General features: G+C 38.6%; 1 protein-coding gene and 1 non-coding gene across 2 annotated transcripts in view; one reads left to right on the top strand and one right to left on the bottom strand.

Moving 5' to 3' along the window:
• Positions 1-5,616: 5,616 nt before the first annotated feature.
• TRNAN-GUU lies at positions 5,617-5,690 on the top strand. Its single transcript has one exon. It is a non-coding gene; the product is annotated as a tRNA-Asn (tRNA).
• Positions 5,691-12,629: 6,939 nt separating this feature from the next.
• COL1A2 (collagen type I alpha 2 chain) overlaps positions 12,630-16,507 on the bottom strand; it is a 39,339-nt gene continuing 35,461 nt past the window's right edge. Inside the window, exons 49-52 of the mRNA XM_008629908.2 lie at positions 16,162-16,408; positions 15,549-15,742; positions 13,639-13,881; positions 12,630-13,050 (exon numbers count right to left, since the gene is read on the bottom strand). Of these exons, the coding sequence (XP_008628130.1) occupies positions 12,904-13,050; positions 13,639-13,881; positions 15,549-15,742; positions 16,162-16,408 (831 nt within the window). The 3' untranslated portion in view covers positions 12,630-12,903. The remainder of the gene's footprint in view (positions 13,051-13,638; positions 13,882-15,548; positions 15,743-16,161; positions 16,409-16,507) is intronic.

The following is a 16,507-nucleotide window of genomic DNA, read 5'->3' as shown; positions in this document are numbered from 1 at the left end:
GGGGACTGTGCTCCGTGAATGAGTAGCTGGGCGAGGGTCCGTGCCGCACACGGTCCGTAACTGGCACTGAACAGGGAGGGCTTCTTCCAAATAATGCGATTTTTAAACACTTGTCACTCTTGTGTTGACAAGGAAATGGTCATTCCGGTCTGGGAGACGCTCACTCCCTCTGAACGCGGGTAACTGTACAAGCAAGCTGACATACTCACAGAATCACAGAATCAATTATGTTGGAAAAGACCCCTGGGATCATCGGGTCCAACCTATGACCGAACACCCCCATGTCAATTGGACCATGTCACTAAGTTTAAGGAAAGACATCCAGGCTTTCCTTAAACACTTCCATGGTGACTCCACGACATCCCCGGGAAGCCCCTAATCACCTTTTCTCTGAAGAAATTCTTCCCAATGTTCAACCTAAACTCACCGTGGTGCATCTTAAGACTGCGTCCTCTCATCCTATAGCTATTTGCCTGGGTTAAGAGGTCGACCCCCACAGATTTACCTGGGCTTGGGGGATGGATGAAATGATTGCTGAAATCAAACTTTGCTAAGATTTGCAAAAGGGAAATTCTGCTCCTCCACAAGCAGCTACCTGAGCTGGGCAGGAAATCTGGGCTCCGAATCCGATCCCTCACCAGTGGTGGGGCTGGGAAGCTGCCACCAAGCCCGGCAGGCCTGGAGCAGGGCAGGCAGTCACGGGAAAGACATTTCCACAGAATAAAGTAACCATATATAAACTGCATAAACAAATCTAAAACTCAGGAAATGTGTGCACTATATAGTCACATGAAGATGGGAAATGAATATGGGAAATAAAGAGTGAGCATTTATCAAGCCTTGGGTGCATGATGAAGTACATACTGTACTAGACAGGTTCCCTCAGATGCAGCAGAACTCTTTTCATTAGGACTAGCCAAAAAAAAAAAAAAAAAACAGATAGAGTGTTGTCGTCGTCGTCCCCCCCCCCTTTTAAAAAAAAAAAAAAAAATTAACTGAATGAGTAAATAATAATAATTAATTGTCTGGGTTTTGAACACATAAAAAGTCCAATTTTCATTTCACTAACCTTTCATTTTCCTGTCATCCAAAAAAACCCTAATCTGGAAATTCTGCAAATCACTGAATTTGATTATTCATTTAATAATATGTGAAAAAATAATTTTGTGGAGAAAAAAGAGAAGAGAAACATTTGAAAAAAACCCAGGAAGTCTACACATTGCAAACAAAGTTTTATTTTGAAATGTTATCTGAAAAACTGATGAACTTAAAGCAGTATGCAAACATAATGTAATGTAAGTACAAAATGTGAGTTCTAAGTATTATTCTGATGTGTGCTGTTACTATATATTCAATGTATATCCCATTTCTATCCAACCAATGTCTTTACTATCTGCCAACATATAGCCCATACTTCTTTTCTATTCAAGTCTGTCTGTTGATTTGTTCACTTTCTCAGTATTCTTTTTAAATAATAAAAGCACTATTTTAAAGTGCTCAGATTTATTCTCTCAGGGAGAGGGAGAGAGAAAAGGTACCAAGTATACAGATGGGTAGTTACTTGGTTATGTATTTCCAGAAAAACCCCAACAAAACCAAACTAAAACAATGACAACAACAAAAATCCAAACAAACCAACCCCGCCAGTTCTGGTTGTAGTAGGGATTCGTTTGCTCCATAAATGAAAAATTCTCATGGATGCATTATTTTTTGCTCATGCCTCTTTCAAAAAGACAAGAATTTTCATAGCCTTCTTTCTGTGAACAAACCTTCTTGTTTGTTAAAATATTCCTGTTAGTGCTCCAGTTTCTTTGTGTTCATTTCACATGCATTTTACACTTGAAGAAGCAACTTAAGCACTTTTTAACATCTTCTCTAGCTAGAATATTTTTGTCACTTTTTGCACTGTTGCTCATTAATAATTCTTAACAATCTTATGAAATATATATTTCCTGCAGTCATTGAAGACCACAGATACTCTTCTTCATCTGTTTATTTGTTGATGAAAAAGTGAGACTTTTCATCCAACTGAAACGTATTTACTTCAGCTTGTCTCATTCTGCAATGTAACTATGTTAAGTCTGAGGACAAGTCTGCAAGGTGCATTTATGACCATGAGTGCAGCTCAGAACTTACCCGAATTACTGCTGTTGCTATAAGCAGTGTAGATGCAGAAAGTGTGGGGTTCTGCCACAGCTCCTGTGTTGACTCAGCTTCTCAGGGTGGATGCAATGCTTAAGCAGGGAAATGTAATTTTTAATTTTTATTCTCAAAATCATGAAATGAATTCAACTCTCCACAACAAGGTGGAGAATTTCAGGCATCTTCAACTAAATCAGCTTCTTTCTCTGAAAGAGCAGCAGGAAATAAAATGCTATCAAAACAACCATTCTTCTGTTTATAGATATCTCAGAAAATTACAACCCTTAGAAATAGTAATTCTGTCCTTCAGCCTTTGGAGGGCTCTTTTGGATCTGCTGCCTACTGCTGGAAGTCCCTGGGCATTCCTCATTTGCCATGAAGACCTAACACCAGCCTTCAGTAATGCCTGAAAACTCCATGTGTGGATTTCAATTGTGTTATTTTAGGACTGTACAAATACATGCTGATACTGTTACAGGTTGAGTATCTTAATTAAGATAATTCCCCTGTGTATATTAAATATTTATATGGATGTGAGCAAGACATCTGCTTTTGCTTCCTTGCTTCTTTGCAGACATTGCTTAGGTGTTCGATAATTGAGATCCCCTTCATTCACTCAGAAGCTTTTGTCTGAAGTGCCATGAGTTAGGAAGTGGTTTGCATGCATGTAGTCTTGCTTCTAAAAGGTTCCTCCTTGTTTTTCACAAGCTAATTGAATTTGGCATCATGACATATACCTAAGTAATTCACACCAAAACCACTATATATAAAAGGCCTGATATAAAAGGCTAATTAGGGATTGCTAAGTACCCTATAAAACCAACTCCAGACATGAACTAGAAGCTGCTTTGTAAATTGTGTACCTACTTTTTTTCTTGTCTGCTGATCAACTAAGTGTGCTGGAAGTAAACCAGAAGTCTGCTAGCTGTTCTGATCAGTCAAACGTCAGCTTTTGGGTTGCAAATGCTACAGCTTCCTGTTGGCTTTCTGCTTGCTCTGCCAGAAGCATCAAGGGCCATCAGTGGGAACACCTAGAGCAGCCACAGAGAGAAGATCCAGAGAAAAGTGTTTCCTTTGAGAGGCAGAGGAGACGTGACACTGTTGTGCATGTGGGATAATATCTATGAATGTTAAAAGTAAAATGCCTCTGGAAGAATTTCACATTTCTTTTTTCTACAGATGTAGCCTTGGCTTAACTGGATTAATTATTTTCATAAGAGATTGTGGTGTTTTGTATGGTCACTCATGACTGATGCTGTCATTACTGTGGTTTTTGGCTGCTCTATTTCCTCTATGAGTCAGTCTAATAACAGTCAGGAATGAAGGGGTTCATCCCACCTAATTCTATTCACTCATAGAGAACCAATCTATTTTAAACTAATCATCACCCTCCCTCTGTAGAACTGGAGCAAGTAAGGTGGTAATTTACTTGTAAGTTAGAATAAGGTGAACGACTTACCATGAAGAATGGTGACTTTCTGCTCAATTTAGGAAATGAATTTAAATTGGACAGACGTCATTTACATGGGTATAATTTAGATGAGGTAATTCTTCTTTTAATGCTTCCTGACTTTGCCTGGCAGGCTCAGCATAAATGGAAGGAGAACTTTGTTTCATGGGTCAAACCTGGCATGTACATACGAGTTTGCTGATAAACTGAGTTCACAGGAGATGTCCTTTCTCCTGTTTACAGCATTACAGCCATATGTAGCTTCTGGAGTTGGACCTACCATCCTCAGGCAAAGGCACAATGTAATCAGAAGGACTGGGTGCATGTAAGAAGATAAAGTGACTGCTGTATATAAAGTCAGCTGTAACAGAAAGCTGATATTTAAATATTCTCAGTCAGAGGAGTAGTAGGGCATTCTCATGTGATATTTTCCCTTTTGAGTTTTTGTGTAGTTATAAAAGTATAATTTTTCACAAGTATATATAGGAAGGAATATAAGCACCAGAGCTGGAAGACAAATTATCACTTACCTTTAATCTTTAAGGTTCATAAGGAAAATGATCATGTGTTCATAAGGAACATACTGTTTGTTATATGATAAGTAAAATATTCCCTACATTAACTAACAGGTTAAGTGTTGAATAATTAATTAGTAGATCTGCCATACCCCAAACCATATCACTTCTTAGTTTAAATGGTGCAGCATTGCCAGATTGCTCTGGTCATATTGTAGTTCCAGAAATAAAGCTACATTTCCAATGGATTCCTGGATAGTGTACTATTTTCAGTATATATTTTTTGTCTGGGGAGCTTTTAGGTACCTGCCAAATGATGGCATCAGACATTTTAATTGCTGGGTTTTCAGCCTCATAATGGTAATCAATTTTTCCCTAAGAATCAAGTTTCCCTGTTGCATGTGTATGCCTGGTAGCCAATATTGTAAATATTTGATTGCATTAATGAAGAGGGATTACAAAGTGTAAGAAGTCTTTTTCTCAGTGGACTCGTTCAATCAAGCAGTGTGGCCTGAGTACTGCCACATCCAAATGATGAAACAAATATGCCCTCAAACCTGTAAGATCTTGGAATTCTATCACAAATTACTGCTTTTACAGTTTTCTAATTTTGTAACAGTTATAAAAATGGTTTCTCAATTGTCTGTACTAAAATCAGACTGATATTAAATGAAGTAATTATGAAATCACATGTACAAAGGCCATATTTAGCTTTATCACTAAGAGATAAATACATCTGCTGTTCTATAACACGAGACTTAATAGCGTTTTCATTTCAGGCTCTGTGGGTCTGAAACAAAGATGGATCGGATGAAGACAGGGAAGGGAAATGGGCAGATAGCAAATATTTAAGTCATCTGTCCTCTTTCATTTAGGACAGTCAAGGGGCCTCACCTTTCTGCATCGTGGGAAGTGTCATTGCTGTGCAGCTACAGAGTCCTGAGAAAGGGGCTGGGACCCAGCTCAGCTCACTAACACAAATTATTTTTCTTTCGGCTGCTTACACTTTATCCTCAAAGCTTTGTATCCATCAAAGTAAAGGGTTAAGAATGTTTGATTTAGATGAGTTTTTTGGTATGCAGGTATAAGTTTTTTTCTATTTCCCCTCCCCTCTCTTTTCTTGACTCCTGGTTGAGGGAAAATGGCAGTCACTGTTAGTCCCTTGTCAAATTGAGTTATTCTTTTTTCATGAACATTTTGTTTCATATTGTTCCTCTTTCTGGTTCTCCCTTGTGCTCCCAGTTGTGCCTTCTTAAAATTCAGAATTCTTATATTTACAAGACAGCATTTGGAAGCCTACACAGCCACAGTCCAAGCTTTGCTGTGTTTGTGCAGCTTTATAAGCCTTTCCTTCTGCCTGCCAGCAATACAGATGCCATGTGATGACCGTGTTCTCTTTTAGCATCTCTGCACTAAATCCCTGCTACTTGAAATCAATGTTTTTAGGAACATAAATTTATTTTGGGTAGGAAAATTATTTTTTCTTATGAAGATTCCAGTGCCAAGGGAGTCTCTGTGGCGCAATCGGTAAGCGCGTTCGGCTGTTAACCGAAAGGTTGGTGGTTCGAGCCCACCCAGGGACGTGTTTTTCCTTTTCCTCTGCCATGGCAGGGGATTGGAACCAGATGACCTTAAGGTCTCTTCCAAACCCAGCCATTCTTGAAATTTTAGAAACTTGGAATTCTCTGTTTAGCCTCAGGTTCACTTAAACACTAGTTTGCTGAAGTATCAGCAATGGAACAGACTAAAATATTTCTATACATTGTTGTTTAAAAATGAAATTGCATAGAAATAGTTTCATTTTAGCAGGATATTGCAGCCTTCCCTATTGTGTCATTTTTGTTTGTTTCTCTGTTTTGTTTCTCTGTTGTGTTGGTTGTGAGCTCTAAAGGATCTGTGTTATTTTATGATGTTGAAAAGTAAATGCGTATCTACAAAATATCAACATGGGCTACTGTGCACCTCAGGCTTAGAAAAGATTTTTCATTTAGGAATTAACAGGTAACTCAGTAGTTGTGCCATTTCCAGCAATTTTGTGTAAGAGCCTGGTGAGCTGGAATCTACAGGAGAGCTATTGTTTTTTGCTTCTAGCTTTAAATCTCCTGTGCATGGCACACTTCAATAATTGCTCAGATGGCAGGCAGGTAGATCTAATTCTTTGATGTGTTGTTTTTTCTTATGCTTTAAAAACACTTGAACTGAAAGGTTTAACTAACAGCATATGATTTTCTGTAAAGCATAAAACCAAAACAAATCTGTATGCAGTGAAACCACTGGAGCCCATTATCCTTCAGCAGCTTTCTTGTGGACTCTTTTTCAAGAACGGTAGTGATAGGGCAAGTAGTAATGGTTATAAATTGAAAGAGGGAGAATTTAGCTTAGATACAAGGAAGAAATCTTTTACTGTGAGGGTGGTTAGGCACTGGAACACGTTGCTCAGGAATATTGTGGATACCCCAACTCCAGCCATGTTCAAAGCCAGGTTGGACAAGGTCTTGAGCAATCTGGTCTAGTGGGAGGTGCCCTTGCCAGGGGCGGTCAGGACTAGATGGACTTCAAGGTCCATGCATACCCTTTAAAATTCAATTGTTCTATGATTCTATTTGATGAACTTGCCCTTCTCTCACAGAGCTGTCTCCACAGACGTTTTCATGGTACATGCAAAGCAATTTGGAAATGGAATCCAAATCCCAGTTGGTTTTCAACACACTAAATCCAGATCATACAAGATAAGGAGTTTAAAACTGCTATTTTTTTAGAAGTCATGCTGTCCTAAATTTTAGAGCTTCAGGTTGTAGAAAGCTATGAGTTTAACAAAAAAAAACTATTAAACTTTGTAATCATGCTAAGAAACAGATGAAGGAGTCAGTAGAAATCAAAGCAAGTAGTCTTCATATTGTGTCTGGGCAGTGCATTGTCCATATGGGTGGCAAAGAGGTGAAGGAGTTGTCCAGGCAAAGCCCACAAAAAACAGCTACTGAGTTGTTGCATATGAAATTTCCACGGTGTTTATGTAGAGTTAACATAGAGAATGGATTTTTAGCCTAATCTGCAGCAGAGAGTAAGTAGAATGTAAGAACGTTGCTGTGGACCTAGAAAGAAGGTGTGAGACAAACTCAATTAATCCAAAGGTCAGACCACCAGCTTGTCTTGCACAGGGAAGGAATTCTTAACCTTAACTCTAAATCCCTCCAGAAAATTGGAGACTACCAACTAAAACAATAGTTTCAAAAGTTACAGGAACTTTATGGAATAAAGTATTTGAAACTGTACTCCAGAATCACATATGGAACTGAAAAATTTCAAAGAACCTCTTGTATCTGTCTGTATCTATTGTACCTATCTTGTATCTCTTGTATCTATACGCTAATTAAAGTAGATGAGAGAAATGAAGTAAAACTGTAATTCTACTTTTTGTCTACTGTGAGGCAGGTGCTCTTCATGGGTGTGGTTTGCTATCTTTGCTATTCCTGAGAAGAATAAGCAGAGGTCCTTTGGATCTCATTGCAGAATCTGGGGAACAAATAATTTTGGCAAAATGGGTCGCTTCTGTAGGAAATGAAATTTTAGATGACTGTGGTAAAGCAAATGTGGTATAGAGGCAGGTGCAGACAGCCATAATAGCAATGGATGTTCTTTCAAACTGAGGAACTAGAGTGGTCTTATTCCCTGTTAAATGCTGAAAGATGAAAATAAATTAGAAGGTAGCTCATTATTAACTAGAAACAGTAATGGAAAGCATTTTTCCCAAATTAAGTCAGGCTGTGTTTGGGTGACTCCTCTTGTCACACATTCTAGGCACTGTTGTAGAGAATATACTGGGATATATTGGGAGCAGTGACTTACACCTTGAGATGTTAAATACCTTAACCAAAAAGTAGTGGTAAATCCCTTGGGATAAAATTTCCCAGAAAAAACTTAAAGCCATTATGGAGGAAGGATTTAATGAAGAACAAATCCTGCCCTTTATACCACTACACAGAGAAGATAATTTCAGATTCATAGAACCTGACAACTAAAAGGCTAAATTTAATTATTGTCTTTTTTTCTGACCTGAGTGAGCCTGCAGTTTGCTGCCAAGAGCTTTCCTGTTTGGATGAGTGTTCTTCTCATATGTTATGCATATTTAGGGTGAGTTCTGATGCTGATGTTTTGAAGAAATAGCCTTTAGGATATTCTTGGTACAGAAGATTTTGACAATAACAACCCTGAGATTAGCTCAGTTGGTTAGAGCATAGATCTAATAACACCATGGTTGTGGGTTTGATACCTCTGTGGGCCATTTACTTAAGAGTTGGACTAGATGATCCTTGTAAATCCCTTCCAACTCAGAGTATTTTGTGGTTCTGTGAATGACAGTGAATTCAGGAATAAAAGCCCTAGATAAAACAGGGGCTGGTAATTAGTGTGTGAGTCAGTAGGTGGTGCACAACGCCTATGGGAATTCTGGAGAACTGCTCTGCTGTTTCACTGTCTTCTGAACTGGCAATTGGGAAAAGTTTAATTTCACCCAAAGGTCCAATTTCTGTAGCTTGAACACAGTAAGATATTGATAATAATTATTGGAATTTATTATATATATATTTCAAATGCTTGTGTTCAAAATAATATGCAAATGTTGTGTTTGTTTGTTTTGATAGTTATATTTGCCTTAATGAGAGCCGTCATTTCCTGAGTAGCTGGAGTGTATACATAAGCATGGAATCATGTATAGGAAATTTTGCTCATGTAATATTCAATCACATGTTTTCCAGGAAAGGATAAATTTATTCCAGCCTTAGAATATAGACATGCAGGAATTTCTTTGGTTTTGTGCTGAAGATTGCATTCGTTAAGCATCTGAGATTCATGGGAGAACCCTACAGAAAATTAGTGGATTTCTAAGGAGCTCAGAATGAGGCATGAGTAAAGCTAAATGAATTAGGGATTACTTCTGTTTGCATGTATGATAGCTTTAGTTAAGCTTGCTGGTATCTCATTGGAATTGGGTACATGATTTTAATACTGTAAAACACTGCATCAAATGGATGGTAGCAAGGCAGATTCTGGGAGATCCTGTCTGAAACCACTACAAGAAAACTATTCAAAAGTCACATCAAAAGCTGCAACTTAAACATGAGTGGTGGAAGTGTAGATGTTATCTGGTAATGTTGTTTTATCACTCACCTGTATTAAAGGACATTTGTCTGTAGCACAGTATTCATGTTTTAGACTGACAAACTCAGATCCTGAAGACAATTGGCAGTGGCTCGTGTTTCTCCCCACAGGGCTGCGGGGTTACAACTGCCCCTTCTAGAACCGTGCTGCATGATCTGAGTTTCTTTTTGCTCCATGTTGGTCACATGGATTGTGTTCTCCTTACCTTTAGTTTTTACTTACTATGGCCATATTAGTGCAAAAGCACATGCTACAGAGAGCCCAATGTGCTGCCAGCTGAGCCTGCTGCAACAGGAGACAGTGTGCATGGATACAATAAGGCATATTTGAACTGGAGACATCAGAAGTCCACTTAGATACAATTTGAAGCACTTACTGACAGGAGCCTTTTAATCTCTTCGTCTCCTCGGGGGGATGGCATAAGAGAAGCTGATAGAGAGAATATATTTATAGATCACACAAGTGAGGGTCATCAGTCACACAGATTCCAGGGAGGAAAATGGTCTGAATGCTGCAGTACTTTGGTTTATGCAATTGTATCGCAACCGAGCCCTACACGTCAGTTGTCTCTCTACCCAGCTTTACAGAGCTTCTCCAGCGATTCTGTTCTGCTGTGGTACAGTCAGGGCTTGCTGCAAACTTTGCCTTTCACTTAGTTACTCTAGCTGTTTTCCTTTCCTTCCAAGATTCTTTAAAAAACTTTAATCTCTTGTTTTAGCTAATTTATGCTAATGCTCTAGATGTATTGCTGCTGATAATTAAATTCTCCAGAGATAATAGTTATAGGGAGGCAGACCACTCCCAGAAACAATTAAGATCACTTTACCAGAAGTTTATTCAATATCTTGTATTCCCAAAGCTAGAGCTGTTTTCCTTTCCTTCCAAGATTCTTTAAAAAACTTTAATCTCTTGTTTTAGCTAATTTATGCTAATGCTCTAGATGTATTGCTGCTGATAATTAAATTCTCCAGAGATAATAGTTATAGGGAGGCAGACCACTCCCAGAAACAATTAAGATCACTTTACCAGAAGTTTATCCAATATCTTGTATTCCCAAAACTAGACAATATGAAGGCTCCCTGCCCTGTCTGCCATTTATCTCTCTTATTTTCAGCTATGATCTTTGAAAGACAGTTTCTTCAATATTGTACATAACATAAGCAAAATACGTGATCAGGCAGTAAGTTCTGATGAGCTCAAAACCTGCAAAGCAGAAGGAGTATCTTTTCAGTGCTAATGAGCCTGGAATTTGTGAGGTAAACACTATGTATTTTTTCAGGTTTAATTTCCAAATGAGGCTGCTTTTTGGGCAAAAATCTGAAAACACATAATTTGGATGTTATCAGTGAGCTGATAGAAAGTATTCTCTGCCTGGGAGGACATGCCATGGAATAGAGCACAGAGAGCAAAGGAGAAATCAGAAGATGACAAAAAGAGACAGTGTTTGTTATGTGTAGTTTCCTTTCTAGACTCAAGTGTCCCTCCTTTAACTGTGGTTTGGGGGCTTTTTTCTCCCCAGGTAACAAAGGTTCACCTCCCTATCCTAGCATTAACCTTTGCATACCTTCTAGTGGATTGCATATCCTGAGGGATGAAATTTTAACTTTTCAGTCCTTGTAGGAACTTCCTGTCTTGTCGTTAATCTATACAAGGAAATAAAGTCTTTACCATTTTCAAATATTGAATTACTGTTTTTACAATGACAAATTTATTTTGAAATTGTGAAACAATGCTTAAAATACTAATATTTTAAGAATCATCCTGTTCCAATGAGTAAATGCAGGTATTTTAAAAACAGACCTTCAGTGTGTTTTACTCAGTGAAGAAAAAATGGGGCCTATTTCATCATGGAAATTCTCATTTTACTAATTCAGCACACAGCTGCAGACACATAGCAGCTGCACTTAAGATCATGTTTTGATATTTTCCCTATTTTCCTTAATCAATTCATTGCAAGCAAGAACAAAAAAACTGTCTTTAGAAACAGATTTTAGTGTTTATCTCCCCTTGCACCATTTGGAGCTGCCTTCAGACTCTCAGCTGCTAATCTTTGGAGTGGTGCTTTCTTCAGGTTACAGGGACTTTATTCTGGATATTTTCATCATGTCTTCCTTTGGGGGTTCCAGCTGACAAAACCCATCTCACCTCTTGCCTTACCTGATTTTGCTGTTGTCTTTGTGATCCTCTGTGGGTTCTCCCAAGCACCTTCCCAATAACAAAAACATGGCTGTTGGAATTGTAGTTCATTTATGGTTTTCAGCAGTCTTCTAAAAGGTCTCAGAGAAGAAATATTTGCTTCTCATGGTGGTTTGTGTGACAGTAAATTATTAAAGTCAGTAACAAAGGTTCAGCATATGGTTCTGTGTCTCATACACAACTGAACAAACTGTTAGGCCCTAACAAACACTGAGTTTCCTGACAAAACAACTAAATTTAAGATTCTTGGAATAGACTTCTGCACATCCTTTCTAAAGCACACAGGGACAGTTCTGCTGATTACAGCACAGCATCAGCCAGCACAGCTCTATCAACAGCCAGGAGCTTTCTGTCCCTCCTTTAAGGGAGATGATGGCCCTTCTTTCAGCCATTAATCCTATTCAGTATTTGGAAAAAAGGAGGGAATTATTTCTGCTTCTGAACTTCTCATACTCAGAGGCACAGAGATACTGAGTGAGTTTCTTGACAACTTTTCAAACATTAGTGTTGAAATGAAAAGTAGACAATCACACCCTTAAGGCAGTTGTAGGCAGCTTTACGAGGCTTTAACAAAATGTTTTATAGCAATGTGCTAACAAAGTATTGTAAAATCTGGGTGTGAGTATCTCCAATGCATCTAAGCAAGTAACTTAACTCGTTAAATAGTTTCTTTTGGAACACTTGACATGCTTTATTTCATTTTTTTTCACAATTTATTTAAACATCTCACATATACAAAATACATTTTCTTTCTTTTTTTGAGAAATGATGGGGGGTGTTTTTTTACCCATAGTAGAAGATGGAAATGAAATTTGAAAGCAGGAACACCTGATTTTGGAGGAAGAAGACAAAGAGGAAGAAAAATTATCCACATGCTTAAGCTGTGGGTGAGACAGGACATCCTAAGTTTTAAGACAGACTTCAAAGAAACAGAGAAGCAATACTTTAAATGCTACTAGCACCATCAAAGTTCAAGTATTGGAAAGATACTCTATAAGTATGCAATTAGCACCACTGTATTTTGAGTGGAACTGAAAGTACCTCAGATCATATGGAGAAGTTCCTACAAAAGATGTGGATCACTCTTGATTTTAGTGTATGAGGTAGTTTAAACCTTTGGAAGTCATGGATTTAAACTTCCTCTGTGGAAGATATTCAAAGGCCACAAGTGGTGCAAACTTTCATGACTTTTTATTTTGGTTTTTTTTCTTTACAAAGGTTGACATTTCCCAAAACAAGGTGTTAAATCTTGAAAGACTTCCAAGTCCATGTGGGGCTGTATTAAATTTCATTGCACAATGCTCCAATCAATTCTTCTCCTTCTCTTTCGCCCAGAGTTTAAGCAAGTAGATGAACAGAAGAAATGGAAGGAGTCAGCTTTCATTATAAAAAGAAATGACAAGAGAATAATTTGGGAGAGGCTTTAAGTTAATTTTAGTTCATTCATTTAAAACAGACTGGGCCAATGTCCAAACCGAATTCTTGGTCAGCGCCGCCAATATCCAAAGGTGCAATGTCAAGGATGGGCAAGCGGGATGGCTTATTTGTTCTGTATTCAATGATTGTTTTGCCCCATTCGTTGTTCTTTCTCTGTAAGAGAAGATTCATTGCAATTGTTATTGCATTGTTCACAGTACTGAGAATTGTTTCACCTGAATGGATAACTTCTGGAAGAATTTCATATTAATTTTGCTTCTATTGTTTGCAAATCAGATACCCACATCCAACTATTCAGATCTCCAATACAGAGAAAATCTTTACTTGAATCTTCTGTAGTCCTATGTGTGATGCTGTATACAAGCTACTGTATTATTCACACTGATGTTAGATCCTAAGAGAACCCTGCCTGAGTGTTTCAGGACTTAAAAGATCCTGCCCCTCCTATAGCCTATGTGCTGTTTTCTTATCAGTCTTCTGCTTACATAGAATTTGGATCTGGACCCTCTGAAAACTTTTTTTTTGCCACACTGCACAGTACAAGGTAGGATTTGTTTGTAACCTCTTCCCTCCTACTTGTTAGTGACCTTGCATGGTTGGGTTTGTAGCCTATGTATTTTCACCATGCAAAATTTTGCTGGTCTGACAGATAATCTAATTCTAAACTAAAGCACAACTCTGTCTCTAATCACATGCTTAGGCCTGGGCAGTCATTGCACCCATGGTTTCTGCATTACTTACAGAGCAGCCATCCTCAAGAACACTGAAAGTGAATCTGCTGTTGCCTTCAGCTCGTAGTTCAACATCGTTGGATCCCTGCAGTACAACAGCCTTTTTAAGGTTGCCAGTTTCTGCATCCATGTAGGCAATGCTGTTCTTGCAGTGGTAGGTGATGTTCTGAGAGGCATGGTTGGCCAGCAGACGCATGAAGGCGAGTTGGGTGGCCATATCCTTTGAGGTCACTCCTTCACTATTGTACTCAAACTGAAAAACAGAGAGGAACCCAGTCAGTTGTACTGCTAGGGAAAGGAGGATGTTTGTTATGGAAATGTGTGATAGCTGCTCTAGTGTCCTGGTTTCAGCTAGGGTAGAGTTAATTTCTCAGTTGCTGATACAGTGCTGTGTTTTGGATAGAGTAGAATGAGAATGCTGTTGCTAACACACTGATGTTCACTTATGTCTTGGTTTTTTGCTAAGTCGTGCTTATCCTAAGTCAAGGATTTTTTTTTTTTTTTTTTTGGTCTCATGCTCTGCCAGTGAGAAAGAAGTAGCAATAGAAACTGGGAGGGAGCATAGCTGGGATAGGTGACCTGGGCTGACCAAAGGGATAGTCCACACCATAAAACATCATGCCCAGTATATAAACTGGAGTGAAATAACCCTAAGGAGTGGCCTCTCCGGGTTCAGAAAAGGGGGCCTTTGCACCAGTCAGCAAGTGGTGAGCAATTACACTGTGCATCACTTGGTGTTTCACTTTTTATTATCATTATTATTTACCATTTTTACGGTACTTTATTTTATTTTCAATTATTAAACTGTTCTTATCTCAACATACCATGATTCTCCTCCCCATTCCATTAGGGTAGACTGGGGGGAAGAGAGAGGGAACTGAGCAAGTGGTACCTCATTTCCATCTGCGCTTAAACCACGACAGCTAGGAACTTTTAAAGAAAATGAATCAGAAGTCTTCAATCACTTTTCTATTGTCACTCCAGAACTAAAGAGCATGAAATAAAACTAGTAGGAGGTAGACTGTCAACCAGACATGAGTGAATGTAGTTAAACTCTAGAGTTCTTGGTTAACACCAAGAAATGGTGTTAACAGTTTATGTGGGTTCTGAGACAAGATCAGGTAAGTTCAAGGAAGACAATCTACGGTTTCCACAGCTACACACAAAAAATGCCTGTTTCAATAAAACCCTGGAAATTTTCTTTGAGTCTAATAGAGTAGTGTCTGTGGATAATACAAATCTTTACTTCACTCTATTCTTTTTACAGCATCTACTTTTAGCTACAGTAAGAAACAGGACCCTAAACTGTTCTGACCCCATGTAATCAAATCTTATCTTGGACACTTCATCACAATATCAACTCAATTTCAATTAAGAATGATGTAATTAAATCTCCTTAGCTGTACAAAAGTAGTTTACTTGCAATTTGCTGGGACAGTGTCTAACGTGCAAGTAGACATGGTTCTTGCTTTTCCTTTTGCCAACAATTCTGAATGTTATGGTGGCATGCACTCAGAATCTGTGATGTGTAATATAAGTATCTTTCCAGGAATAGTGTTGTGTGTATTGTATGTAAAAAATATCAATTAAAAAGACTGATGTTTTTCGTACTCTTTCAGACATTTTCTGGACTGTCTTTATATGTATCATATTCCAGTCCAGGCTTCCCTTAGCAATAACCATTATTCAGGCTGAATGGATCATTTGCAGATATCAAGAAAAGTTAGAAAAATAATGAGAAGTACTTTAAACAAACTGATCTAAGCCAGAACCAGAGTTCTATGCCCGTGAGGTAAAAGGTAGTTGGCTTTTTCATATTTCTCCCCTAAGAATTTATCTGCTTGCTTGCTGAGAGTCAATGAATTGGGAACTCTTCAGACAGTGCTGTAGGAAACAATCACCCTGCCATACATCACTTACCTGGCTGCCACCATTGATAGTTTCACCAAACCATATGTGCTGCTTCTTGTCCTTGGGATTCTTGTTGATATACCAGTTCTTAACAGGAATATTGTCAGGGTTGGCATAGATGCAAGTCTCACCAGTGGCAAAATCACAGTATGCTCTAATGGCATCTGCAGTGCAGCCTTGGTTGGGATCAATCCAGTAGAAGCCTGCCATTACGGGAAGAAATGTGAACAATGGTTCACTCAGCCTAAACTTTGCATTCAGTTCATATTCACTTGTCTGATACAGGAACTCAGGCCATAAACATCACGGCTAGGTACAATATTAAGGTGATAAGTGGGATACATAGATATTTTGGATTGTTAACGTATGAAAAACTGTATTTGAAAACAAGGGTTAAATATTTTTGTATTATTTTGGAAAATTATTGGAATAATGTCCAACAATATCTATAAAGAGCTTTTCAAAATGTACTTGCAGCTATTTTCAGTAGAGGCAGAAAGAACTTCTTCATTGGTCATTTAATATTTTTGCCGTGTGGCCAAAGATACCATTCACCGAAGAAATCTAACGACCTGGAAGTACTCCCTGAGCCAGAAAGGGCAAACATCTGGCAGTAACATACCACTGCTCCATTCTGGGTGGCTAAGTCTGAGGTCACGACAGGTGCGAGCTGGGTTCTTTTTGGAGCCTTCTGGGGTCAGCAGGGTCTCAATTTGGTTGTTCAGTGTTTTCAGAGTGGCATCAACTTCATAATCCTTGGGTCTGAGAGAAGGCTGATCAGCCCGGTAATATTCTGCATCAAAGCCAACTTCATATCCACCACCGTTGGGACCAGGGGGGCCAGGGGGACCAGGAGGACCAGGAGGACCCTAAAGTTTTTCAAAAGCAGAAGACAAGAAGGATTCTGTCAGCTATATGGTGCTTTTAATGAAATTATTCCACACATGGACATTCCTGATTCACTCCTG

The sequence above is a fragment of the Corvus brachyrhynchos genome, unplaced genomic scaffold (genome assembly GCF_000691975.1).
Source record: "Corvus brachyrhynchos isolate BGI_N302 unplaced genomic scaffold, ASM69197v1 scaffold142, whole genome shotgun sequence".
In the NCBI taxonomy this organism is placed as follows: Eukaryota; Metazoa; Chordata; class Aves; order Passeriformes; family Corvidae; genus Corvus; species Corvus brachyrhynchos.
This window is presented reverse-complemented; position numbering and strand designations above follow the sequence as displayed.